This window comes from Cibotium barometz, chromosome 43 (assembly GCF_041138505.1).
Source record: "Cibotium barometz isolate CiBa-2024 chromosome 43, ASM4113850v1, whole genome shotgun sequence".
In the NCBI taxonomy this organism is placed as follows: domain Eukaryota; kingdom Viridiplantae; phylum Streptophyta; class Polypodiopsida; order Cyatheales; family Cibotiaceae; genus Cibotium; species Cibotium barometz.
In genome coordinates, this window is record NC_141088.1 from 834,913 (window position 1) to 854,665 (window position 19,753).

A 19,753-nucleotide genomic window follows, 5' to 3' on the forward strand; every position below is an offset into this window, starting at 1 on the left:
TCCCGCTATTAGGACTTTTGCAAGAGCTGCCACTTCCACATGACATGATTTGGGTCCTATACAAGGCAATGCGACTGGCCGAGCTCGTGCACCAGACGGACCCTCTAGGGACATATGCAATACTATTGGGGTCAAACAAGGTTGCCCACTGTCTCCTACACTCTTTGGTCGATACATTGATGAGATAGAGGCCTTTGTAGACAGCTTTGGAGCCAGAGGCTCACCACTTGCTCATGTATGCCCATGTTGTTGTAGGCAGATGGCATCGTCTTGATCTCAGATTCAGCCAAGGTTTTACAGAGAAACTGCTTGGATGCATTAGAGAGGTTTTGAAGGGGAAGAGACCTTACCGTCAACTGGCAAGACCAAAGTCATGGTCTTTGACACATCCTATGATGTTGCATCACGGTTTTTTTAAAAGAATTTATTTTTTCAATTCTTCTCACTTTTCCTTGAGGATCACCACCTTGATTGAGAGACATGCACATCCCTAAAGGAACAAGCTCTAAGATTTGATCCCAATTTGTGGAATATCCATGTCTCATGAGAGACAAGCCTGTAATTTGGCAGTTTGCTATTTGAAGGCAGATTTGGAGAGATGACCCAACCTGCAAATAACACAGCCGCTCGTGCCCGTCCTCCACCGTAGCTCTGATACCAAAAGATATAGCTACAATTAAATCAAAGGTTTCATACCCCTGATTTCTCGGCTTTGAGATCTCATCCATAGTAATTTTCATCATCCTGCATGTAGGTTAGCAAAAATAACAGAGAGGAATTGGCTAGCTAATCACCACGCAGCCATAGGTGCTTGAGCAAGGACCACCCCCTAGTTAGGGATTAAGCACCAAAAGCCAACATCTTCCACGTAAGAGCTATGTGTCCCATACTACAAAGCCCCCACCCAATCCAGGCTGTCATGATGGAGATAGGCTAGAGGGCATAGCCAAGCTTGGAGCTTTGGATGACTCCCACTCCCGAATAATCAATAATGTTAAATGAGCCTCAAACTCATATTCATAGTCAAGGGTCTCAAATCAGTGTTATCAACTTTGCCCATAATTACAAATGAGTGCTAACCCTTGGTTAACCTAACCTCATTAATAAAACTGGCCCACGTTATGTCTTAAGGAGGACATAACAAAATGTTCATCCCACAAGTTCCCATCAGCATGCCAGGCCTAGATTCTGCTGCTGCGAATTGTCCACCGAATGTCTTTCTGCTGTTTCATCATTGGATCTCCATCTCCCTCCTCAAAAATAGACCTTGTGCATGCATTCATCTCATACTAGTGCCTACTCTTGTTCTATTTGTAAAGAACCTTATCAGCTTTGGTGACACCAAATCAATACTAGCAGATAGGCTACAGCTTTGGGTGGCCATCAGCTAGGTCTTGGCTAGCGAAGTGGTCAGCCTACTGCTGCTCCTGCCTGCTCTACCCAGGCACTCTGTGCCACAAATAATTGCTAGGCTGCCAAAGCATATGTACTCCATAAATTCAGCTATGGTAAAGTGATGCTAGGCTCATCCCCACTTGAGTATAGTTTGATACAAAAAACGCAGAAAAATGCAGCACGGACTGTATTTGACATCACAGTAAACACAGAAATCATTTCAGTTTTAATCAATGCAGATCTGTACGATCCAAAGATTCCATGCTCCGAATCAGCACATGGATTCTCTTCACCTTGTCCATCAATCACACAATTTTAATTGCACTTTATGAAACCTATATACAACTGGCTCTGCCATGGAATTACCTGCAGATAACGAGCCCACAAAAATTTCAAGAAAGCCCCAAACGGCAGCAATTATGCTGTGGTTTGCTGAAGGATGATGCTGAATATTCACCACTGTCCTGAAAAGGTTATCAAAATTGAATATTTTATAGAATGTACACAAGAAAGTAATAATTAAATAGGAGCAAAAAGGATCACTCACCTATACAGAGAAATCGCCACCTTATGTAGCATAGCCAGAGAAAAATAGCATCCCACCACAAAATGCCAAAACAAAATTGTCAAGAGAAAAAAAAACAAAAGCTTAAATGCTACATTCTCAAAAGCCATGCAATGCACACAAATCCTGCAGTCTGCACAACAGACATGCATATGTAGTTAACTCTTGATACTTGCTCTAGACACAAGATGCAACATTGTTAAGAGGCAGTCTATACCGCATCATTCAGAACAGACTCCCCAAATACTAAGGCATAAAGGTTCATGTCAGCCCCCAGTTCCTGAAATCAAAGCATCAGAAACATATTTCATGAGGTGAGATGAACATGATGCTAAAAAATGCATGAGGTGAGATGAACATGATGCTAAAACTTTTAGGAAGGCAGAAAGCATACCTGAAAAATTGCTAGAACAGTCACTGGATCTGTAGCAGAAACTATAGCCCCAAACAGTAAACTCTCCCGAAATGGTAACCTGTACATCAGAAACAGAAGTCCACCAAGATAACTGGCCAACAAGTATGGCCAGTCCAACTTTGAGTATTTTTCTGAAGCTATGGCAAAGGAGAATTGAGGACCAAAACCACAAAAAACGAACACTTCTGCTTACAAACCTAATCAGAAGTAATATGCATGGGCACATTGCATTGACTAAGAACACACAGACTGAAACTTAATAAGAACTTACACAAGGATTCCTGTGACCATTGCCGCTATAAAGGTCCCAAGAATGGCAAATGTTATGATTGCACCAAAATTTGAAAAGAAAGGTTTCTGCATGAACAATAAATAGCAGGGATGAGCAAGCAGGTAGAAAGTTTGTCAAAATGCACACGGGCACCTTAAAAATGAGAACTCAGAAAATTTTATTTAGGAAGAGGACCTTACAGGATGTAGGCTAAACCCTGAGTAAGTGATTTGAAGTCAAGGCAACAAAATCAAGATAACAATGTTATGTAAAAATATGAGAAGAAAGCAGTAACTGTAAAGCCATTCTCTCAACTGTCTGAAGAATGTTCTCTACCAAAACTTAGAACTGCCTGAACAAAAGGATATAAAATGATTGGAGGTAACAAAAACAAGAGAAAGAACTCCTCCCGGAAATTGAACCATCTCCTGTAGACACCGTCAAACATCATTCAGAAAGTGCACTTAAGAAATCTAGCAGAAGCCAGTTTATGAGAACTTCTTCGACTAACAAAAGCCATCAAATTTATTACCTGAAACTTTCTTCAGTGTTTGAAATGTTGGCTATACCACCAACAATCAGACCTGGAAAGAGCCACAGCCAGAAAGTCAGTCTTCATGGCAACAAAGCTTTATCGCTAGTTATGCCTTCAAAAGATTGAAATATGAAGCCCATTCCATTGGATTAGGATCATGCAGAGGCAATGTTGCCAAAAAACATGTTTCATCCCCAAGCATACCTGTTTGAAACGTTTCAGACATTTCATATGAGTTTTTTTGTATTTTTTTTACAAGGCCAAAAAAAAAACCTTTTCTGATAGCAACCCATGCTGACCAGAAAAAAATATAACCCTGCACAGTTTTTGAGCACCATCCTTCCTTGCTCCACTTACAACTATATCTTGCCTGGCATTTGTGTCCCCCAATCAACCTCACGCCTTGCGCACCCTTTCCAGGGCATGTATTGGCAAGGTATAGCGGTTGATCCACAACTTCCTTTGGGCAGGCAGCAATGGCAGGCCCACACAGGCCAAGGTGGCTTCGAGAATCATCATTCAGCCTCGCCACACAGACGGCCTGGGCATTATTGATCCTTCTACGTAGAGCAAAGCCCTTCTGGGTAAGTTGATCATCAGAGACTTCCTCCCAGGTGGTGAGCCCTGGAAAGACTTTCTCTTGACCCGTATCTTCACCCGCACTCCAGTTCTTGGTGGTCCCTGACCCCCCCCCGGGCGCCGATGGATCTTCACACAGATGAGGACATGCAGCCTGACCCAGCCTTCGAGGACCACTTTGTGACCAGCTTCTTCCGATCCTGGGACCACATTTGTTCTTCTCTCCCCAGCCCTGGATGAGGAGAGACTTCGTCAGCCACTGAACTGGAACACCTCGATTACCCTTTCTAGTGGCCATATGCTACGCTCCCGTCCTCACATCGCATGGGAAGCATTGAGCGAGGGACCAACTCAGTCTCTTGGACAGTGGCTCACCTTCACGCAGCTCCCACCAAAGGCCCAAGAGTGGAGCCTCGCTGGGATCTAGGGCAAAGACAGGCTCACCCTCGACATCGACCCTTCCATCCCTCCAGGGTGGCTCGCACCCACCGGTCCATGACCCACCTTTCCCAGAGTGAGTAGGGGTTTTTACCAGACATGATATCCTGATAGCGGTCCATGGTGCAGATGGAAGCACCCTCATGACTTTCTCTATTAGGCCACAAGGTAGATTCAGTTGTCACCCCCCCCCCCTCCTATAGAGGACCTCCGCAGCTGCCTTTTACAGAGAGTGAGAGTAATTGGGTTTCATGAACACAGATGGCACGTTGACCCTCCCCCAACCAAAGTGGCCAGAGAGAGATTGTGGAGATTATGGTTCCAAGAGGGCTGACCACTATGCGCCTGGAGTGGGATCCAACCGAGTGGCAGTGGCATGATCCCTTCGCCCCTAAGGATGCCCCCAACATCTATTTCTTTGAGTACACGCTCCATCTCAGCCACAAGATTCAAATGCCAAACGTTGATAGTACACTTGTAACTTGGTTGAACACAATGCTAATCAATACATTTACATATACCAAGATTTAATAGACAACATGCTCAATACAAGAAGTAATTTGCTGAATTGACAAGAGACGCACAATACAGTTGCAAAAAATGTGGTTGTCGGTGTAGATTTGCAACTCACACTACCCTCTCAAGTGCCCATGTTTCCCACCACAATTGGTAAGCTTTGATGCTTGAATATGGAAGTAAGTAGCAGGAGAGAGGAGCACGACTCCATGTTCACATACCCTGTGTAGTGTTCTCTTGTTCTACGTGCTCTCTTGCAGATTGTTGACCATGTGTTGGTGGAACAATAGAGAGCAGATAAGTACAGTCGATCGCGATAGAAGCGTTTGGAGTGTTGAAATCTTCGATCTGTTGCGATCTTTCGCGAAAAAAGTCTTCAAGAGGATGAAGGGAACCCTGGGAAAGCTTCCCCTATGGTTCAATTTGAGAAAGGAAGGCTGAAATTAGGGTTTTCAACAAAAAGACCAGAACTTACAGCAAATATAAGAGTCATTTTGCTGAATTTCAGTCATTGGAAGTGTATAGGGAAGTAAATAGTGCAGAAAATACAGCCAAAGAGGCTCATGAAGTGCCTGCTTCTAGAGAGAGAGGGAAGAGAGATGGTGAGATGTCCACCCTAGGTGTTAGGTAGAGAGGACAAGTGACTTGTGGTGCAAGCCAGGATGGACACATGGCTAGTTACCCCCTTCGTACATACTACAAAGGGGATAAGGTCTCAATGTTGAACATTGAGTTTTGTCCGCCTTGGGACATCGGTGTGTATGTACTACGAACACAACACTGGTCGTGATTTATAAGTGAGTTTTGGTCGCCCAAAACTTGATGAAGTGTGTACACACTCACTTATAAATTAATGCTAATTCCTAAGGCTAGGTTTTTTACCAATACTTACCACTTGTCATGTAGCTATTTGGCCTTCCTAGCTCTATTCACATGATGGAACCCTTGCCAGGACACTAGACCAATGGAAGAAGACATGGGGACCGGGACCGTAACGTTTGAACATGGAAAAGCACCCATTTTGGTCAAAAAGCAAAGATAAGTAAACAATCAAACTAAGTTGACCACGAGCCAGAAGCATCACAAGCAAGAGGGGATTGAGCAAGACCAAAAAGCAAAAAGTTGCTTTTTCAAAAAGTAACACTAGGACCAAAAAGCAAGGCCCTAAAGCTGGAAAAGTAAAGCACAAAGAACTTTGGAAAAGCTCGCCTTATTTGAGTAATATTTTATTGTATATAGTGAAAAAGAGCAAAAGCAAAGCAAAAAGTAAAAACAAAATCCTGGCTAGCTTTTTGACAAAAAGCAGGACTCTCTCAAGTATAAAATAAGCTTGACGCCGTCCGGTGGTTGTCACGCTACTGTGGATCTATCTTGGTTCATACTCCCCTATACGGCCTCTTGGGGATACTTTAGATTTATTACTAGCCCGATGAGAGATCTTGTGGGCCATCCCCGTGGTGTGCTCGGCATCAAAATCTCGTGCCTCGACATCGACTATGACTTGGGTTTCTTCATTAGCATATTTGTTTGCTTTTGTATTCATTGATGTATTGATCGTTGCTTCCGAGCCCGTGGATTGCTCCGAAATAAATTCCTAAAAGGGGGCGGGGCCTGTTCCCCGCTCAGTGTGTGTGTCTTGTGCAAAGTTCTCTAAACCCTACTCTCTCCCTCTCTCTATTTTCCTTATCTCTTGGATACATGGTGAAATCTGTCATAGCACGCCCCACTGGGCTTACAGAGGTATCAGTGCAGGATTTCTCTTGAGAAATCTTTCTTGAGGTAACAGAGCCATGTCGAGAGTAGAGGGCAACTAAGGGCCTAATGAAGGGAACAATTATGAGGTCAATCCAGGACTTCAGGAAGGGAACAACTATGATGGCAACCAGGGTCGTCGATCCATTACTCATGAGAACGCGGCCATGTCGTTAGAAGAGAACAATGATTTTCAGTAATTCAAGCGTTTGCTCAGGGATGAAGAATTCCTTGCTTGGAGAGCCAAAAGGGAACAGGACAAAAGAAGGGCTCCAATATTTGAAGACTTCATCAAGGATAGAGCCACTAAAGCCGAAGGGATGAAGCTGCCAAAGCTTATCTTCGTGCCAAAGGAATCACCGTTGCGAAAGGATCTAGAGCCACCAAGTTTATTTCCCATGGAGGAGACACGGAGGCTATTCCTAGGTCTGCTCTCTCGGATGCAGCCTCTTCAGGGCGAGCAACAGAAAGCAAGGCAAAGGACCCTACAACAACCGGCAAAGTGGACTTCAAGCCAAGAAAGAAGAGTGTCAAGTTCGATGCTTTCTATGGAGAGCAGGATACACAAAACTTTCTTTTATTACGCAATTCGATGCCGCTTTTGAAGGACAGAACTTCTCCAAAAAGTCCAAGCTTCGCATGCACTTGAAGGATGTAGCCTTGAATTGGTGGCTAAAGGTGGTACAAGAAGGAACTAAGGCGAAGACATAAACCGACTTCAAGGTTATGTTCAACAAGAAGTTTCTACCCGCAAACTTTAAGCGGACGTACAAAAAGAGTGGGATGAGGTAAAGCAGAAAGTCGGTGAGAATGTGGAAACATATCTTAAAAACTTTTCCGATGTTCCATTTACTGCTAATAATCCTATTCCACCGCTAATGGAAATGCCTAAGTTTGTGAATGGACTTCAACCTAAGCTTATGCAAGCAGTGTATGTGGCTGGTCCGAAATCTTTGGAGGAAGCCCAAGACAAAGCTTTGCCTTGGATGATGGGCAAGACGAAGAATGACAACCGGGATCCACCTCAAAAGAAGAAATTTAAAGCTGGACCTCAATCAAGGACCTAGCCTCAAGAGAAGAAGGATAGAAGTAGGGACAAATCTCCACTCTTTCAAAGGAAATTGTCCCACAAGCAACTTGAGGAATATGTCAAGGAAGGGAAGTGTTTTCAATGTGGAAAGAAAGGACACATGGCTGCAAAATGTCCCGACAAGCCAAAGCAAGAAGCTCCCAACTCTTGAGTCTTCATCATAAAAGGAAAGATTTCCTAAAAAAGTATGAAGATTGTTTTACAGATTCTCTACCAGGAGAGTTACCTCCGGAGAGACCGGAAGATCATTAGATTGACATCATGCTACGAAGTTCACCTCCCAACCGACCTCCTTATCATGTGAGTCAGGCACAGCAGAAGGAGATTATGAAGCAAGTGAATTGGAGAAGGGTTTGATTAGACCTAGTTCATTACCCTTTTGTTCTCCAGTTTTATTGGTTCAAAAAAAGGATGGTTCTTAGTGTATGTACATTGATTACGGGGCTCTTAACAAGCACTGTGAAGAACAGGTTTCCTATTCCTAAGATTGATGATATCCTAGACAAATTGGATGGAGCCACCATCTTTAGCAAGATTGACTTGAAGAGTGGTTACCATCAAGTCAAGATTGTTCCAAAGGACATTCACAAGACCGCATTTAGGACAACATTTGGACTTTATGAGTATTTGGTTATGCCTTTTGGTCAATGCCCCGGCTACCTTCAACCAAATGATGAAAAGAATCTTTCAACCACATAGGAAGTTTGCTGCTAATCTCTTTGATGATATTATTATGCATTCTAAAAATGAGAAAGAGCATCGAAAGCACTTGGATAATGTGTTTTAAGAACTGCAAAAGCACAAGTTGTATGTGAATGGCAAGAAGAGTGAGTTCTTTTTGTCAAAAATTCACTACTTGGGCCACAGTGTGTCCAAGGAAGGGGTCAAGACGGATCGAAAAAAGGTCAAGGCTATTATGGAATAGCCAGAGTTGACTAGTGTGCATGCAGTTCGAAGTTTCCTTGGCTTATATGGATTTTATCTCTGGATTAAAGTCAGGAAATGGGAATGATGGTATATGGACTATTATTGATAGATTCAGTAAGCAAGCCTACTTTATTCCAATGAAGAAGACCATTCGTACAGAGCATATGGCGAGATTTATTCAACAGATTTTCAAGCACCATGGATTACCTAAGTCCATTGTGGGGGATAGAGATCCTCGAACTACCAATTTCTTTTGGGAGAGCTCTTTTCGACAATATGGGGATAGCTGAATTTCTCTTCGGCTTATCATCCTCAAACCGATGGACAAAGTGAGATTGCAAACCTCACTATCTTGAATATGCTAAAGTGTTATGCTCTCGAAGCAAAGGATCAATGGGAGAAGTATTTGCCTTTGGTTGAGTATGCTTACAACAACACCGTTCATTCATCTACAAGCAAATCTCCTTTTGAGATTATCTATGGCAAACCATTGTTGTTGCCTGTGCTTAGAACCAAGAAAGAGATCTTCCAAGCGTATGAGTTTGTTCAAGACTTGGATACAGCTTTTGCACAAGTTCGAAAGGCTATTGAGACATCTCAAGCCAAGCAAAAGAAAGCTGCAGATGAGCATAGAAGGAAGGTCTTATTTGAAGAAGGGAATTGGCTCTTGTTGAGATTCGAGAAAGCAAGCCTTATGAAGTCTAAAGCCAAGGAGCACAAGGACCCAAAGCTTGCTCCTAGGTATTATGGACCTTTTTAGATTACAAAGAATATTGATAATGCATGTTATCGCTTGGGCCTTCCAGATCATTGGAGGATACATAATGCCTTCCATGTCAGTTTATTGAAACCATATACGAGACCACCCCCAAAGGAGCCCATATTGGAGGATCCACCAATGGTGGAAGAGCAAGAACAAATTTTGCAACCAGAACAGATTGTGTTTCATTCTGTGAGAAAAAGACAATGGTCAGAAAGCAAACGATGTTAAAAAACAGCTCGCTGAAGCTCTCCCCCCCCCCCCCCCCCCCTTGCTCGAGCCTGCTGCCCGCCTTCGCCATCGCCTTCGTCCCTCGCCTTCGCCCCCCGCCTGCCTGCCTTCGCCCGCGCCCTCGCCGCCTTCGCCCTCTCCCTTCGCCCTCTCCTTCGTCCCCGCCTGCTCACGCCCCCCCTCCGCGTCCCGCCCTTGCCCGCCTGCCCCCTCTTCCTTTCGCGCCCTTCTCCCCCCTTTTCGGCCCCCCCTTTCGCGCCCTTCCCGCTGCCCGCTCCCTCCCCGCTTCCCCTCGCCTTCCCCCCCCCCTTTTTTTCTCTCCTCTGTCATCCGCCCCTCCCCCCCTCGCTTTCAGTCTTTCCCTCCCGGCCCCGCGCTTCCCCCCCGTTTTCATGCAGCTTGGTTCAGGCAGGACCCTCCGTCTCCGCTTCGCCCTCGACTCAGCTTCAGACTCTGATGGAGGCCCCTCTCGCCTCACCTCAGAGGGACTCTTCCGCAGCCCCCTCGCCCGCCCCAGAGGATACCCCCATCAGGCTTTCTCTTTCGCCAGAAGAGGAAGAAGCGAGCCTCGCCGCTCGCGCAGAGGTGGAACGCCTCCAGGTACATTCCACCACCATCGGCCGTATAGTTGGCACCCGCCCCAGCAGAGGGGAGATCCGGGATCTTCTCCAGGCCCGCCTTCTTGCAGATGTGGGCAAGATCCTGGACGTTCAGTTACTGGGCTGCGGACACTACCAGATTGAGTTCAAGACAGCCCAGAGCATGGCCCAGGTCCTAGCCATGAGTCCCCTTGACATCAGGGGCGCTCGGACCTTCTTCAGACATTCGCAGCATGGTTTCGACCCAGCAACGGCCGAGCAGGGAGAGCGCCTATTCCATGTCACAGTTTGCTTTCCTGGACTTCCCCGCGAGTACCTTCCGCTCCTTTCCAGGATAGGATCATTGGTGGGCTCGGTGCTTGAGACTTGCCCCACAGCAGCATCAGTGGTGGCTAGAGCAGCTGGCCTTCCTTCGATCAGAGTTTTGGTTCCTGACATCTCCTCCCTTCCGAAGGTCATTCAGTTACCTAGGATAGGGGGGGGATGAATCGATCAGAGAGTGGAGTTTTCGGGGCTCCCGAACCAGTGTTTTATATGCAGGCAGGTCGGCCACCTGGCCAAGGCCTGCCCTCGCAGAGAGACCCCGACCTTCACCGCAGCAGCAGACCTCCGATGGCCCGTCCACAGATGCGGCTCGGCAGGCAGCCTCCGGGACACCTGCTCAGCCCACAGAGACCTCTGATTGGCAACCTGGACAGGGGCGCCGTAGAGAGAGACAGCCACAGCAGCATGACCAAAGACCGACGCAGCAGCAGACACAGCCTTACATCATTGGGTTCCAGTGAGGATCAGCTTTGCTCCCCTCCAGGAGGAGACCCCAGCGCAGACTGAGGATCAGGAGATGCCAGCGCCCCCCTCCCCCGTCCCCCCCTCCCGCCTCACTTCCACCCTCGCCTCCTCCCGTTTCCGCTCCCGCATTTTCAGTGTCTCTTTCCCCACCCCCTTCTCCCCCCCCCCTCCTCCTCCTCCGCTCGTCTCAGCTCCCCGGGAGGCACTGGTAGTGCCCTGGCGCTCACCTGTAGTCCAGCGGGCACTGAGCACCGACCTTGCTTGTGTACCGCAGAGGAGACCTACCATGCCGATTTGTGCTTCACGGATATCCTCTATCCGCAGTCAGCTGAGTAGTCTCGACACTAGACAGCGCTCGGAGGCTTTCAACTACTCCTTTACACGCCTATTTGGAGCCGAGGGCCCCCATGAGCCAGCACCTATCAGAGTTCATGTGGTGATACTTCCGGCTTGAGGGGAGGAGGCACTTGATTCAGCGGTGGCCTTCTCCTTCCCTCTTTGCAGCACTCGCGACCGGGAGTGAACTCTGGATCTTGCTCTTAGTATTTTGTAGACACAGGCAGTTGAGTTTTGTCACCATGTGAGCGACTTGTAGATTACAGACATGGTAGGCCGACTCTGGGAGTTGGCACATTTCTTTGATACCAGGAGTGCGAATGCCTCCGGGAATCGACACTTGGTGGTTCGCATAGTGGCAGACCTAGCGCGAGACCCTGGCTATGTATGCATACATGAGGATTCTTTCTCCGAGCGGGAGGCAGTCGCTATGGGACACAGCCACTGGCGCCTGGTCCGAGACTCTTGTAGCACACCGGGTGGGCAGATTCGTAGTCGCTCGGATGGGGATTACTCTCCATCCAAGCCGCTTGCGAAGGCCCGCCGTATGGCTGAGACAGCCTCCATCTTAGCAGGTCATCCATGAGGATCATCTCATGGAATGTACAGGGCCTTGGCGGTGCACACTATGTACGTTATCGTGGTTGCTTGAGGCAGGAGCTTCAGAGATGCCTAGTTGGGGGCAGTATTGATATTCTCATGATGCAGGAGCACCATTTGAGTGAGAGCAGGATTCGGAGATATGGTTCGGTGATGCCTAGTAGATGGGACACTTTTTGGTCTGCAGGTTTTGGCCCCTTGGGTGGGCAGGGAGGACTATGTATGGTCATTGCGGATGCATGGCAGCAGGCCATTGTGGATCGCGGGGTCACTGTGCCTGGTAGAGCGCAGTATGTTATTCTGAGGATGCACGATGAGCACATTGGTGTGCTCAATGTCTATGCGCCCAATCATGCTAGTGCCAGAGTGTAACTCGCAGCGGCGGGGGGTGCCCGGGGGACTAGGACCTTTGACACACTTGTTGATACCATCAATGCATATTAAAACACTTAAACATGGCCACAGCCTTAACACATATCCATCATCACTTTGCATAAAAAATAAAGCTGGACAAAACATCCACAAATGCTGAAAATGGATCTTGCACATGTGACACCGCATAGAGGCCGGAATGGGCCGACCCCCCCCTTGGAGTATTTTATTACCCAAGGAGAATAATATCATGTACAAGCTTTGAGGGCCTTACTCTCCCCATGGGAGATGCCGGATTATCCATATACAAATGCCATAACACAGCCCAACACAAGGCAACCAAGCCGGAACATAGGCTGTAGAAATGCCGAGCCAACAATATAATCCATATACCTCCGTGAGGGTACTGATTCTTCCCCAAAAACCACGGGTCTTCATGCAATAGAGCTAGTACAGCAAGTACAACTCTCCATTCAGCTGGTACAGCAGGTACAGTGGCTGGTACAGCCGGTACGGTGGCTGGTACAACAAGTACAGTGGCTGGTACAGCCGGTACGGTGGCTGGTACAACAGGTACAGCAAGTACAAATGCTGGTACAACACATACGATGGCTAGAAATCATAATAAATGATTGAATACCCTTGCCTTCAGTATTTCTTCGCGACGATGGAAGCCTCCAAAACAGTCCCATACAGCCGGTATTCTTCATGGGCAGCCTTCAAGTGAGAGAGAAAGAGAGTAGCCATCATTAGAGAAGCCTTCAACGGTGGTAGAGGGTAGTGTGCAGCAAGAGAGCCTCCATTAATGAAGAGAGGGGGCTCCAATTTATAGATTTGGGCCTCCCATGAGCTAAAATGGCAAGAGAAGGCTACAATGACAAGTGGAGAGGCACACAATAGCTGAAGTGACAAGTGTGAGGCCACTTGTCTCACTTTGATCCTTTTTCTAACAAGTGTCAGGCCACTTGTCTCACTTTGGTCCACTATCTTGCCACATGTAGGGTCCTTCCATAATCTTTACCTCTAAAAATATCCCAACTGGTAGACATTCTGTCGTAGGCACTTTGCCAACTCTTGGTATCTGCTTAATTCCAGATGTAATGACGCGAACAGAATTCCCATCGGAGTCGGGCCAAAAATAGCAACTCTCCTAAATTTTAGGAGTGTGGTCCTTTGTATTCTAGGATAATCCCCCATTCCCAAAGCTTGTACTTTCCAAATATTTAAGCATCCTGGACTCCACCAGACCCCTTTTCAGACTGGGAAATGTCCAGGCTGGTGACATCCTCCCCAACTTCTTAAAAGTTGTCCGCAACTTTAAGCTTCAAGCCATATATTCAAGATATAATCATGTCCCATCGATTGGGCGAGACGAGACAGTCTCAAAAATCCAATATAACTGAAGAATCCATGTCCCAAAGAAATGGGCGAGACTAAATAAGTCTCCATAATACCAATATCAAAATCATGTCCCAAGATAAATGGGTGAGACAAAACAGTCCCATAAGTCCAGATAGCATAATCTATGCCAATGCATATGAAATTCAACATTTAGAAAACAATGGTATGTCGATGTAGATCACCAAGGAACTGCCTTGACGCCCGGCCCGACTTCAGTGCCCATATTCTCTACCATTGGCTCTATGTTCTACCAAGCAAGGTAGCAACATCTTGAAGAGCACTTAGGTCAAGAGAAATACTACACAGGGCGGCTAAACAAGGAGTCCTGAAAACAACCACTCGCAGGCATAGATAACCTGGTGTTCCATACGCATTTCTGCTACACATAGTTTATAGGCATTTCGGCCACCAACTCACACTACCCTCTCAAGTGCCCATGTTCCCTTCCATCTGCTCTCTATTGTTCCACCCACACATGGTAGAAACAATCTTCAAGAGAGCACGTAGGACAAGAGAACACTACACAGGGTATGTTGTGCTTGTCACTACCCTTTGAAGTGCCCATGTTCCCTTCCATCTGCTCTCTATTGTTCCACCCTCACATGGTAGAAACAATCTTCAAGAGAGCACGTAGGACAAGAGAACACTACACAAGGTAAGTGAACCATGAGTTCCATAAGTCCAATGCATCCCAAATAAAGGGAGCCAAAAAGAATAATCCATCCCAGTAAAAGGGAGCCATAAACATAATCCATAAACCTTGGAGTAGAGGTGGACTTTATCCATAAAAGCATCATATCCATGAGATATCCAAAGATTTCTTCTCTATAAACTCGGACAGATTCGTCCATAGAAATTGCTTGTGAAGCCCAATATCTATATAAATCTCGTCCAAGAAAGAAATCTCCATAGATATAATCCATCCCAATAAAGGGAGCCATGAAAAGAATTCATCCCGTTAAAGGGAGCCATAAACAATGTTTCCCTGAAACCATCTCAAGGCAAACAACAACACCTTTCTCCTTGCATAGCTATACAAGGGTTAGTGAACATCAAAAACACTTCATAGTAAATAGCCAAAGCACCAACTTTGCAAACTCAAAGTATACCTAGCTTTTCTTTGCCAGGTTGGTCATGAAGCCAAAAGAAATATCTCGTCACCATATCCTTAAGATATCTCGAGATATATCTCCATATAGCTTGCCTGTAAGCTTGATAATATAATCCACAATATCCATATGGAAAGAGTGCTAAACGTGTGCAAATAAAGCCAACTCCATACTTCCAAGATAAATTTTGTGAATTCATAAATCCTTAGACCAAGCTGTCTATTGCTCATGCTCTTGCTTCATAGGCTCTGAAGTGGCTGGCCACGCTTAATAGCAATGATGGTAAGTGTGGTCCCCACTCGAGATCTTTTCTCTTCCTTATTGATAGAAGGAAGCCTCTACTTCCAAGAAAGCCTATGCTCTGATACCAATGTACCTCGCAGCGGCGGGGGATGCCCGGGGGACTAGGACCTTTGACACACTTGTTGATACCATCAATGCATATTAAAACACTTAAACATGGCCACAGCCTTAACACATATCCATCATCACTTTGCATAAAACATAAAGCTGGACAAAACATCCACAAATGCTGAAAATGGATCTTGCACATGTGACACCGCATAGAGGCCGAAATGGGCCGACCCCCCCCTTGGAGTATTTTATTACCCAAGGAGAATAATATCATGTACAAGCTTTGAGGGCCTTACTCTCCCCACGGGAGATGCCGGATTATCCATATACAAATGCCATAACACAGCCCAACACAAGGCAACCAAGCCGGAACATAGGCTGTAGAAATGCCGAGCCAACAATATAATCCATATACCTCCATGAGGGTACTGATTCTTCCCCAAAAACCACGGGTCTTCATGCAATAGAGCTAGTACAGCAACTACAACTCTCCATTCAGCTGGTACAACAGGTACAGTGGCTGGTACAGCCGGTACGGTGGCTGGTACAAGTACAGTGGCTGGTACAGCCGGTACGGTGGCTGGTACAGCAGGTACAGCAGGTACAAATGCTGGTACAACACATACGATGGCTAGAAATCATAATAAATGATTGAATACCCTTGCCTTCAGTATTTCTTCGCGATGGAAGCCTCCAAAACAGTCCCATACAGCCGGTATTCTTCATGGGCAGCCTTCAAGTGAGAGAGAAAGAGAGTAGCCATCATTAGAGAAGCCTTCAACGGTGGTAGAGGGTAGTGTGCAGCAAGAGAGCCTCCATTAATGAAGAGAGGGGGCTCCAATTTATAGATTTGGGCCTCCCATGAGCTAAAATGGCAAGAGAAGGCTACAATGACAAGTGGAGAGGCACACAATAGCTGAAGTGACAAGTGTGAGGCCACTTGTCTCACTTTGATCCTTTTTCTAACAAGTGTCAGGCCACTTGTCTCACTTTGGTCCACTATCTTGCCACATGTAGGGTCCTTCCATAATCTTTACCTCTAAAAATATCCCAACTGGTAGACATTCTGTCGTAGGCACTTTGCCAACTCTTGGTATCTGCTTAATTCCAGATGTAATGACGCGAACAGAATTCCCATCGGAGTCGGGCCAAAAATAGCAACTCTCCTAAATTTTAGGAGTGTGGTCCTTTGTATTCTAGGATAATCCCCCATTCCCAAAGCTTGTACTTTCCAAATATTTAAGCATCCTGGAGTCCACCAGACCCCTTTTCAAACTGGGAAATGTCCAGGCTGGTGACACAGAGCAGAGTTTTGGACCCTTGTTACAGATGCATTGCCCGAAGCCGCACATTGGTGTGTTGGGGGAGACTTCAACATGCTCGCTCGTGTCTCTCCCAGCCGTGTCAAGGCTGTAGCCATAGTTTCCAGAAACGGCGTTTCTGGACCACCGAAACGTGGAAACGTTTCGGAAACGTTTCCAGAAACGGAAACGGCGTTTCCAAGTTTTATTTTTTCAAGGGTTTAGAAACCCGCGTGCTCTCTTTCGCCGGCATTTTGCGCCTTCTTTCCGCCGCCTGTTTGGAGCTGCTCTACCCATCTACCTTGCCCTCTACTCCTCTACCTCCACATCAGTCCTCTACCACGCCCTCTACCTCTCTACTTGGGGCCTCCACCTTTGCCATCTAAGCTCTACCAAGCAAGAAGGAGTCACACCTTGCTCGCAGCCTGCAGGACCAGAAAAACAGCCTCCACTTCTCGAATCTCTCCGAGTCTTCCGACCTCGAACCGCACAAGTAAGTTAAGTAACATGGCTCGGACTCCGGATCCTTTTTGGCAGCATGTGGAGCAAGTGGGGGCTTATGCAGGATCTGGTGGCTCCAGGAAATGGAGATGTAAATACTGTGGGTTGGTCAAAACGGGGAGTGTCACCCGTGTGAAGGACCATCTTGCTCATGTTCCAAACAAAGATGTAGGGCCATGCCCCTTTGTTCCTCTAGATGTTCGGAAAAGCCTTGAAATGTGGAGGCGAAAGCGTTTGGCCATTCCCGAAGAGGAAGTATCTACAGCAATGGGTGGTCAAGAGCATGAAGCTGGTTCAAGTCAAGCAGCAGCAGCAAAGAGGGCCAGAGGCAGAGACACAGGATCAGATTTCTCCTCTACCTCAGTGTCGGGTGTGCATGCAAGGAGGACTCCTTTGCCAGGTGATGTCTCACTTTCACAAGACACCCCTCCAATAAATACTGTACAAAGGGCTAGCATCCAAGCAGGATTTCAAAAGCAAGCAATTGCAGAGGCAACTAGGGAGCTCACCCGGATGTTCATACGGTGTGCCATTCCCTTTCATGTGGCCAAGACAAATCAATGGAGGAAGACCATGAGGGCCATCAGCCGCATTGGATGCGAGTGGGATGGCCCTACATCTGAGGCTCTGCGGACACGAGAGCTAAAGCGGGAAAAATCATGCATAGAAGTGCAGCTAGAGCCCTTGAAGGAAACATGGAAAAAGTATGGCTGCACTATATTGTGTGATGGGTGGTCAGATGTACGCAGGAGAAATGTATACAATGTTTTGGTGTCATGCTGCAAAGGCACTATGTTTTTGAAAGCCATTGATGCCTCCCTCCCAAGTCTCACAGTTACAGGTGCATTTATTTGGACACATATAAGGGAGGCTATAGTGCAAGTTGGGCCTGAGAATGTTGTGCAGGTGGTGACAGATAATGGAAGTAATTGTAAGTCTATGGGCTCTATGCTAGAGGATGAATTTCCAGCTTTTATATTGGAGTACAGCTCGGCTTTCCTTGGCTGGGAGGGTGGTGGTGACAAATCAAGTGCTTTTAGCGACTATGTGGTATATCACGTCTTGTTGGATTTTCTCGAGCTCTTGCATCAGCCAGGTACAGAGGCTGATCAAGAACTTTCTTTGGTCTGGGCGGGATGGTCAGCCGGCCCGGGCTAAGGTTGCTTGGGCAGTTATTACTCTTCCACTGGCCCAGGGGAGCTTGGGCATTATAGATCCAACTGATCAGAGTAGAGCCTTGTTGGGGAAGCTTATTGTTCAGGGGCTGCTTCCAAGCGCTGAGCCTTGGAAGGAGCTTCTTTTTCAGCTGTGCAGGCTAGAGCTCCCCCAGTAGGGGACACTTGGGCACCAGAGATACGATGGATCTTCACAGAGATGAGGAGGACAGGCCTCAGTAGAGGATGGGAGGACAGATTTGCCTTGAGTATCCTGCGAGCTTGGGAGTTGCTAAGACCGGGGCTTTCTCAGAGACCTCCCACTTGTGAGGAGGAGCGGGCCAGACAGCCGCTCATCTGGAGCCCCGCGGTACGCACAGAGCAGGGTCATATGCTGGGTTCTCGGCCTCGTCTAGCCTGGGGACCATTGGCGGCACGCCCAGCACGCAGTTTTGGAGATTGGCAGGCCTTTTGCAGTCTCCCGGAGGAGATCCAGGCGGAGAGGCTGAGTCATTTCAGAGGGGGGCTGATTATGAGGGATGACATTCAGGAGGCTCTCACTGAGGAGTGGTTCACGCCTTTTGAGCCAGCGGCCCCACGGTGGATGGGAGCCTTTACACAGTTGGAGATCCTGATTGCTGTCAGAGCTTGCACTGAGGATGGTAGATGCCTCTACTATGAGATACAGGATGAGGGCAGACTTCAGAGAGTGGAGGCGGAGTCGCCTTTGGTTGCAGAGTGCATCTTTCAAAGGATACGGGTAGTGGCCACCGCTTCTCAGAAGTGGCATATTGATCCAGACCTTGCAGATGTGGACTCTGATTAGTGCATATGGGCATATGCTGCGCGCCCCTTGGCCCGGCTCTAGCGGGACCCTGGCAAGTACGAGTGGCATGATCCTTATGCGTCCCCCGAGGCCACAGATATCACCTTTTTCCAGTACACTGTTTGGTTGGGGAGGCATATTTTGACTACGAGGAGGACGGTCTCTCCAGCTGCATGGCAGCTACAGGGACTCTCACAGGAGTTCCTGGAGGATTTTTGGACTAGGCTCTGAGCTAGCAGACAGGCACGCAGGATCTCGGCTTTCCAGTGGTGGCTGGTTGCCCACAGGGGCTCTACAGTTGGCACCTGGCTTGTCTACAGTGGCCTTCCGCCGGCTTGCGCCCGATGTGGCCACCCATTGGAGACACAACGACATTGCCTATGGAACTGTCCACAGGCGCAGCAGATTTGCCCGAGGATTTTGCGCATTTTGGTCCCCCTCTCTCCAGAGGGAATGTATACGTGGGGAGCCGCTGCTTGGTCGACTTCGTCAGGGCTAGCTTTGGGATACGAGACGGAGCAGGCCAGCCAGGCCATCAGATTCATTGGGGGCCAGCCTCGCCTTGTTTCTTCACCGGATTTCTCGACAGCCGGCTGGACACAGGAGAGGGATTTATGATGGGAGCTCCTCAGCAGCCTCACCATATGGTTCACCTGGAGAGCACGTTGTTTCAGGGCCTTTGAGGGGAGACTGGAGCCACCAGCAGAGACTGTTCGGGCTATCTGGCAGGAGTTGATTCACACACTGCGAGGCCAATATGACCGCATCCGGGGCGACTCGGATCGAGCGATCTTGCGACGCTAGGCCTTCCACACCACTTGGCGCAGCGGCCCTTTCTATACTCTACACGCCGGTACCCCCCGCTGGCACTGCAGGCCACCTGTTTGGATTTTCCCCCCTCCTATTGTATGATATAGCCTCTCAGTTATTTGTACTT

At 47.5% G+C, this 19,753-nt stretch overlaps 1 protein-coding gene across 1 annotated transcript in view; it reads right to left on the minus strand.

Annotated features, from left to right (window-relative positions):
• LOC147613403 (sodium/hydrogen exchanger 6-like) overlaps positions 1–19,753 on the minus strand; it is an 83,295-nt gene that overhangs the window by 38,959 nt on the left and 24,583 nt on the right. Inside the window, exons 3-10 of the mRNA XM_086781339.1 lie at positions 3,179–3,230; positions 3,015–3,074; positions 2,847–2,871; positions 2,647–2,732; positions 2,355–2,466; positions 2,178–2,240; positions 1,943–1,962; positions 1,762–1,859 (exon numbers count right to left, since the gene is read on the minus strand). Of these exons, the coding sequence (XP_086637465.1) occupies positions 1,762–1,859; positions 1,943–1,962; positions 2,178–2,240; positions 2,355–2,466; positions 2,647–2,732; positions 2,847–2,871; positions 3,015–3,074; positions 3,179–3,230 (516 nt within the window). The remainder of the gene's footprint in view (positions 1–1,761; positions 1,860–1,942; positions 1,963–2,177; positions 2,241–2,354; positions 2,467–2,646; positions 2,733–2,846; positions 2,872–3,014; positions 3,075–3,178; positions 3,231–19,753) is intronic.